This window comes from Astatotilapia calliptera, chromosome 10, assembly GCF_964374335.1.
Source record: "Astatotilapia calliptera chromosome 10, fAstCal68.1, whole genome shotgun sequence".
In the NCBI taxonomy this organism is placed as follows: Eukaryota; Metazoa; Chordata; class Actinopteri; order Cichliformes; family Cichlidae; genus Astatotilapia; species Astatotilapia calliptera.
In genome coordinates, this window is record NC_137431.1 from 7,235,632 (window position 1) to 7,244,599 (window position 8,968).

Sequence of the window (8,968 nt, forward strand, 5' to 3'; positions counted from 1 at the left end):
GAGTCATTTTTGACCAGGATATGTCCTTCAACGCACATATCAAACAAATATGTAAGACTGCGTTCTTCCATTTGCGCAACATCTCTAAAATTAGAAATATCCTGTCTCAGAGTGACGCTGAAAAACTATCCATCCATCCATCCATCTTCATCCGCTTTGTCCGGGGCCGGGTCGCGGGGGCAGCAGCCTAAGCAAAGCTGAAAAACTAGTTCATGCATTTATTACTTCCAGGCTGGACTACTGTAATTCATTATTATCAGGATGTCCTAAAAACTCACTGAAAAGCCTTCAGTTAATCCAAAATGCTGCAGCATTTTGGATTAGCTGAAGGGACTAGGGACTAGAAAGAGAGAGCATATTTCTCCTGTTTTGGCTTCCCTTCATTGGCTTCCTGTTAAGTCCAGAATTGAATTCAAAATCCTGCTCCTCACATACAAGGTCTAAATAATCAGGCCCCATCTTATCTTAATGACCTTGTAGTACCATATCACCCTATTAGAGCACTTTGCTCTCGCTCTGCAGGCCTACTTGTTGTTCCTAGAGTATTTAAAAGTAGAATGGGAGGGAGAGCCTTCAGTTTTCAGGCCCCTCTTCTGTGGAACCAGCTTCCAGTTTGGATTCGGGAGACAGACACTATCTCTACTTTTAAGATTAGGCTTAAAACTTTCCTTTTTGCTAATGCATATAGTTAGGGCTGGACCAGGTGACCCTGAATCCTCCCTTAGTTATGCTGCAATAGACGTAGGCTGCCGGGGGATTCCCATGATGCATTGAGTTTTTCCTTTCCAGTCACCTTTCTCACTCACTATGTGTTAATAGACCTCTCTGCATTGAATCATATCTGTTATTAATCTCTGTCTCTCTTCCACAGCATGTCTTTTATCCTGTCTTCCTTCTCTCACCCCAACCGGTGGCAGCAGATGGCTGCCCCTCCATGAGCCTGGTTCTGCCGGAGGTTTCTTCCTGTTAAAAGGGAGTTTTTCCTTCCCACTGTTGCCAAAGCTCTTGCTCATAGGGGGTCATATGATTGTTGGGTTTTTCTCTGTATCTATGAAGCGCCTTGAGGCGACTTTTGTTGTGATTTCGCGCTATATGAATAAAATTCAATTGAATTTAACTGAATATATTTGTGTGTCATCTGCATAGCTGTGATAGTTTATTTTGTTGTTCTTTATAATCTGTGCCAGTGGGAGCATGTAGATGTTAAACAGAAGAGGTCCCATGATGGAACCTTGGGGAACTCCACATGTGATACTTGTCTGCTCAGATGTGAAGTTACCTATTGATACAAAGTATTTCCTGTTTTCTAAGTATGTTATGAACCAGTTTAGTACAGTTCCTGAAAGACCTGTGTGTAAAGTAAAGTGTAAAGTGTGCGTGTTAGTCCCCATAGGGAAATAGTTCCTCTGCATTTAACCCATTCACCCAGTGAAGCAGTGGGCAGCCACCAGTGCAGCGCCCGGGGAGCAGTGTGTAGGGACGGTACCTTGCTCAGGGGTACCTCAGGTTAGCCGTTCAGTGGAGTCGAACCCCCGACCTTCCGATCATGGGGCCACCACTCTACCTACTGAGCTATCCCTGCCCAGTTCTCCAGTCGTTTGAGTAATATGTTGTGGTCAACTGTATCAAATGCTGCACTGAGATCCAGTAAAACTAAAACTGACATTTTTCCACTGTCTGTATTCAGACATATGTCATTAAACACTTTTGTCAGAGCAGTTTCAGTGCTGTGGTTGAATGAAAACAGACGCTGTTGTGACAGTGATGTACACTGTCTTGTTGGTATATGTATGATTTCTATACATTTTGCGTCAGATGAAAACTTTGGTTGTAAGATTCAGATAATTATTTGTTAAATGCTAGACATTTTAAATGAGAATAAGAAAGAAAGAGTATTTCTGTGTGCTCCCTTTCCCTGTTAACGCCCTACCTGGCCCCCTGGCAAAACTTTGCTAGACCCGCCCCTGCACAGTTACCAGCTGTCAGCTACTTAGAAAAGAATCCTGGTGTTATTTCTCAGAAACAGTTTATAACTTCCCTTCAACTCATTCATGTCACCTAAAAGGTAAACCTGTTTCTCCATCACCTGTTCAGCTCTGATGATTCTGTGAGGACATCTCCTGGTTTCATCTTCATGTTTCCCTCTCACCAGATAACCAAACCGATATAATGACCAGCAGCTTTTACTGCCGTGGCTCCAGCAAACATCAGCTGATACTAGAAATTAATATTAAATAAATTCTAACAAAAGCTGATCAAGCTTACATCCACTGGTTTCCTCTTTCTGGCGCAAAGTGGGAGATAAACAAACAAGAGAGACGGGACTTGCGACAGAAAAGCTGATCAGCTGATCATTGATCAGTTTCACGATTGAAGTAGCAACAGGAGAGGGAGGGGGAGAGAATAAGAGAAGAAAAGGCAGCTGACAGCGTAAAGACGCAGAATAACTCCAGCTTTGTGTCTTTTTCCATTCTAGATGAAGTACGGGACAAACTGCGTTCCTTCTCAGCTCAATACGAAATGCGTAATATTTTCTCTAAATGACGGATGTTTCTATCCCAAAGTTCCAAATGGAAGATTTAGCAAATGAGGCAAAGTAACCAAGTGTTTTGATTGTGTTAGGTGCAAATTTGCCAGAGGCACAAACAAGGGTTCAGTTTTTTTATACTTGTTGGTTTTGGAAAAAGATACCAGCCATCTAACTTTTAGAGTCTAATCACCTATTCAGGATAATTTCCTTTTTCAGCTTAGTAACATCCTAGGACTCAAAACAGATATAAACTGAAAGTCATCTGCATAGCAGTGATAAGAAATGTCCTTAAAGATGTTCAAAATTTGCTGAAGAGGGAACAGATAACAGAAACAGATACCCCAAACAGAACCTTGTGGCACATCATATATAAGAGAACTGGAAGAAGACCTGGACTTAGAAATAGCCTAAGCAGACCCAGATACACTCATCTAATATCTCAGCCTATTGAACAAAACACGATGGTCAACAGTATTAAAAGCAGAGGTAGCTTCTAAGCTCAGCAAAACAGAACATTCTCCATTATCAGTTCACATCAAATGTCACTTAAGAGCTGTTTCAGTGGAATAAGCTCTACAAAGGCCAGATTGAAACTAATCAAGAATACTGTACTTGTCCAAGACAGCTATTAGCTGGTTAGCCACAACTTTTTCGAAGATCTTCACAATAAATGGGAACATTTAACTCTTATTTACTCACCGAAAGGCACAAAGCCATCATTTAACAAAGAAAGAGGCCTTTTCCACACCGCATGCAAAATGTGACACCATGCTGGTTGAAAGCAAAACAAAATCTGCATAGCAGAAATGTAGTCACACATGTTTTTCAGGTTTGTCAGCCTGTGACCTAAGCATCAAATGACAGCCTCTGTAGAATTAGAAACATCCTGTCTCATTCTCAATGGTGCTGAAAAACTAGTTCACCCATTTATTACTTGTAGGCTGGACTACTGCAATTCATTATTATCAGGATGTCCTAAAAATTCCATGAAAAGCCTTAAGTTGATCCAAAATGTGGTAGGAAGGCTCTTGGCAGGAGCTAGTTATCCAAAGCTTCCGGTTCAAAAAAACACAGATGATTTTGGTAGCTCCACTGAGGCATCGGGGATTTGCAAATGGAGCCAGGATTCAGTTACAATTAGTAGACAATAACCCACAGAGCACCCAGTGGTTTCACAATCGCAGGTGGGATACTTTGGGTCCTATCCAATATAAAGTTCATGCTGAGGCCAATTTCTCTCAGTTCCTGCTGACTGAAAGTGATCAGTGTGTTGCACTAAAAAAGCATAAAAAATGTAAAAGCACAAAAGTGTGCATAGCAGCTGGGAGCGCTGTGCTGCAGATGCTGCTTATGTTTGGAGAAAAAAGGGAGAGGTGTGCAACTGAAAGAACACCATCCAGCAGTGAAACTTGGAGATACTTCAGTGCATCCAGAACTGGGAATTTCATCAAAGTGAAGGAATTATGAAGAAAAAAAGATACTTGTGCAAAACTGGGTCTGGGTTGTCACTTTGTCTTCCAACACAACAACGACCCAAAACATATTTTGCTCCTAGTAAATAACTCCAGAAGACCAAAGTGAACAAAGTACTGTGTGTTCTGCGCAAAGCTCTCACTTGAATCTGATTTAAAATCTGTGATCTGACCTGAACACCAAGGTCCGTGCAACAACACCATCAAATCTGGAGGAGATTGAGAGATTTGCCAATAAAAAAAAGGGCTGGAACTGCCCAGGAGACGTGTGTGAGACTTGCTGAAAACAATAATCAATGATTACCTAGCAAAAATGAGACACAAATCCTTAATTATGTTAGAATTTGTAATAAACATCCATCCATCTTCATCCGCTTATTCGGGGCTGGGTTGCAGGGGCAGCGGCCTAAACAGCCACTTCTTCTAGCTTGTCCGAGGGAACACCAAGGCCAGCTGAGAGACATAATCCCTCCAGCTCATCCACGCCTTTGTAACGTCAAGGCTTGATTACTGCAATTCACTTTATTGTGGTCTCCACTCTTCCCTTTTACACAGATTACAGACAGTTCAGAATGCTGCAGCACGCATTCTAACTAAAACCAAGAAGTTTGCCCACATTACTCCTGTCCTTGCTGATCTGCACTGGCTGCCTGTCAAATATCGTATTTGTCATGGTCCCCGTGCCTGCTCGGCTGGCCCTGTGTGGCTACATGTTATGTTTTGTCTTTTTTCTCTCTCCTCTCTCTCTGCTCGCTGCCTGGGCGGAGCTCATTGTGAGCTCCCGGCCTCCACCACCTGTAGGCAATCACCTGTGGCTCCTCACCTTGTTTGCTCCCGCTACTTAAGGCAGTGACTGAGAGCACCTCGCCGCTGGACTATTGAGTAACGCTCGGCAGTGCTACTTTAGCCTCAGCCAGTTTTGAGCTCTGTCCGTGAAAGTTCCGTGCTAACTCTTGTTCTCTGTATGCAGATTTCTCGTGCTTGGTTTGGTGACTCTGGACGCTTTTCCCGACCCCTCTCCGCACCCCTGGGAACCCTGGCCCCCCTCTCCTTCACCTGTATATAGTGAACCTGGAGTGTGTAAATAAACCTGTTTTTCTGAGATTTCAGTCTGCGCCGAGTCCTCCCTGCTCCTCCGTGACAATATTCAATTTAAAATTTTGTTGTTTACTTTTAAAATTACCAATAACACTGCACCAAGCTATCTTAAGGAACTTTTAAACCCATATGCTCCTGCTAGGGCTTTAAGGTCATCCTCACAGTTACTGTTGGTTCAGCCCAGATCTCGACTGAAATCTAGAGGTGATCGATCGTTTGCTCTAGTTGCACCGGAGCTGTGGAACAATCTCCCGATTGGCATCCGGGCGTCTGATTCTATTCATTCTTTTAAATCACGGCTAAAAACATATCTTTTTAAACTTGCCTTTTCTACCAGTTAAATGCTGGCTTGCTTGCAGTGACCTATTGACCTATTGTATTGTATTGTATTAAATTCTCTGCTATCTTTCCATTATTGGTGTCTTTTATCATGGTGGTACAGTCTTACCTTGCTATAACCTATGTGCTGCAGTTTACTCTTATTGGTGGCTTTTATCTGTGAACATAATCTGTTACTTCTATGTATTTGATGTTAATGTGTGAACTGTTTTATTTTTTATTGTTTTATGTAAAGCACTTTGGTATGCCCAAGGCTTTTAAATGTGCTCTATAAATAAAGATTGTTGTCGTTGTTGTTGTAGCGTGTCCTGGGTCTGCCCCAGACCCTCCTCCTGGTGGGACATGCCCGGAACACCTCACCAAAAGAGGCACCCAGGAGGCATCCTTATGAGATGCCCAAACCACCTCAACTGGCTCCTGTAATAAACATGATTCTGATAAAGCAAATAAATATTAGCAAGCTCCACATAGAAGAATTATCTACTCTACTCTCTAAGGATCTGTGTGCCATCACAGATAGGACAAAGTCTCTTTCTCCAAATCATGTCTTTAGTTCTAAGGGCTAAAAGATCTTAATATTCTGTGACATGGGACTAAAATTCACTGGTAATATGCCTAAAATATATATACATGTGAAACACTAGAAGTTTGTGTAATGCATGGAGCATTTCTGTTTCACAACACTGAAAATCTGAGCAGCTTGACAGCGTTAGAGTCATCATATATCACATGTGAAGCCTCATAGTGTACCACAGATGGTTTTACAAGCACAGAGGTGGCTTTTAGCTTTAAAAAGAAAGAGGTTCATGCTGCATGAGGCTTAGGATTACCGCCAGGAAGTAATGGTATATTACCATCGCTGGTATGGAGTATGGGCCAAGATGTTATAAAAAAACAAAACAACAAAACCCCCCACACACATAAGGGCCCCAAAGGGCAACATTGATCTCTCTGTTCAACTATAGTAAGTGTAGGTTGTCAGTCTGCTGTCAGTACAACTGCGTTATCAATATCCTGGATGTCCAAGTCCATTCAGTTTGGATTTCTCCAGTTTCCTCTTTTCAGTGTGGGAGGAACTGGTTTTTTTTTTTTGTATATTAAAAGCTGCTACTCCTCCACTGGGATTTGGCCAAAAACAGTGTTTTACTTCTTGTTTAGTCACACTCACTTGTAATTGTCAAATGACTTTAAGCTAACGTCATTTCAAGATGGAAACTACCTAACACACCACAGGGCAGAAGTGATACCAGTGTATTACAAGGCATCATATGAGTAGTGTTCATGTTTGTGTGTTTAGCAGTGATCTCATTTATTTTCAGTTTCAGTTTCACCGATTCTAATTTCAGCTACTGTTCATGCTCTAGTGGTGAGTCACCGAGTCAGGTGCTTTTTCATTCTGCCGTGAAAATACACAGCAGAAAGTCCGGGGACTTTCTGCTGTGTGTGTGTATATATATATATATATTCTTATATAGTACAAAAATTCAAGACCTCCCTGACTTACATGACAAAAGACATAAAAGTAAAAGTATTTCTGGCTTCTTCTTAACCTACTCGGGTATATCAAACAATACACAAACACACACAAAACAGGTTCCTTTGCTTTACCCATTTAACATAAAATAGTTCCCTTTTATTTATTTATTTAAAAAAAAGGTAAAGTGGGAAGCCCAACACTGAAAATCAGTCACGAGCATGTCTCGGTTTCCTCACCCAGCTGGTGAGTTATTTGTATTTTACGCTAACTGGCATTTAGTTATAAGAAATATTAGTACTGCATTAGTCTGTATTGTATTTTTGTGCCAAATCAACATCAGCACTCTAACCTGTCTAACCATGCTAGGAGGTATTCCTACTACGTTATTAGCGAAGCTTACCTTGAACCAGCGTTCCAGCGTTGACCACAAACAGCAAAAGTAAAGCGACAGTATCCATCGTTTTGAAAAAAGGGGAAAAGATTGTGGGGTTGGTGGATGACCAGCAAGACAAGTAATGACCAGTGGAAACCAAACCAAGGTTTACAAATATGGTCGGCAGATTTCTCACTGCTGTTCACAACAGTTTAAGAGTGAAAAGTCCAGCGAAATGCGTTTTGAACTGGGAGGCCGGGCAGGTGGAATACGGAAAAGCTGACGAAAGGACAGGGGGAGGAGGAGGAGGAGGAGACTCTTAGGGGATTTTGCTTCATTGTTCAAGGTTCAAGATTCTTTATTTGCCACATGCATAGTTATACAAGTATAACACACAGTGAAATGTAGCCTGACACGCTCCTCGACATGTGCAAAAAATTGTGGGGCGGGGGGCGGGGGGTGTAGAGGAAGAACATTAAATATATATATAGTATATACATTGGGTGAATGTGCAGTAGTAGCAGCAAGCAGGTGAATTCTGTACATTAATATGAATAGACATCTGACTATTTTACAGGATAGACGATATAAACTTATTTAAAATTAAAGGAATTTGAAATGTACATTGTGCATTGTATTGAATGCATTGTATTGAAATGTACATTGTTGACTGTAACACGATCTGATATCCTCATGTCGGTGTTGTTCCCACGTCATCATAATAAATGTTGTTCCAGGTTAAACATTGCAAGTGAACAATCACTTTGTTGTGACGTTATACTTTTTGCGACTTCGGAAAAAAACGCCTTAAAAAAATCTACTTAACTTGCGAGAAAGCGTCTCTGTCCGCCGATCCAGCAATTTGAATTTTTTGCATTTCAGGATAGTGTTCTTTATTAAACGGTAAGCATTATACATATTGTCCTTGCAACATTGGAATTTCATAAATGAATGAATGAATGAGCCGTCATTTGTGAGCCGCGGTCAAGCCAGCCGCTTTTCTCCGCGCTCTTACACCAGTCTTTACGGTAGCGCCTTTTCGCTTGAAAGCCTAGACCCGCGCGCACATGCACGCGCGCACACAAATTACAATGGAACAGCCTAAATTTCAGAAATTCATCAAAAATCATCCATAGTAGTTGAGGTCTAACTTTCAACAGATTCCTTCTCTGGGACACCTACTATACCTGTGTGCCAGGTTTCATCCAGATTTACTGTAAAATTCCTCAGAAATTAAAGGAAACTTATATTCAACACAATACAGTCAATACACTACAATTATGTCAATTTTCAAAAATTCATTAAAAATCATCCTTAGTATTTGAGGTCCAACTTTGAACACATCCCTCCTCTGGGACACCTACTGTACCTGTGTGCCAAGTTTCATCCAGATTTACTGTAAAATTCCTCAAAAATTAAAGGATATTTTTATTCAATTCAATACAGCCAATACACTACAATTATGTCAATTTCAAAGATTCATTAAAAATCATCCTTAGTAGTTGAGGTCCAACTTTCAACACATCCCTCCTCTGGGACACCTACTGTACCTGTGTGCCAGGTTTCATCCAGATTTACTGTAAAATTCCTCAGAAATTACAAGAAACTCATATTCAACGCAATAAAGCCAATACACTACAATTATGGAAATTTCAGAAATTCATTAAAAATCATCCTTA

At 41.1% G+C, this 8,968-nt stretch overlaps 1 protein-coding gene across 3 annotated transcripts in view; it reads right to left on the bottom strand.

Annotated features, from left to right (window-relative positions):
• alcama (activated leukocyte cell adhesion molecule a) overlaps positions 1-7,559 on the bottom strand; it is a 176,927-nt gene extending 169,368 nt beyond the window's left edge. For 2 of the 3 annotated variants that reach the window (XM_080307441.1, XM_080307440.1), the window contains exon 1: positions 7,317-7,559. In XM_080307441.1, coding sequence (XP_080163567.1) covers positions 7,317-7,374 — 58 coding nt within the window. In that variant the 5' untranslated portion in view covers positions 7,375-7,559. The remainder of the gene's footprint in view (positions 1-7,316) is intronic. The other variant, XM_026182028.2, reaches the window with a different exon arrangement.
• Between the last annotated feature and the right edge of the window lie 1,409 nt (positions 7,560-8,968).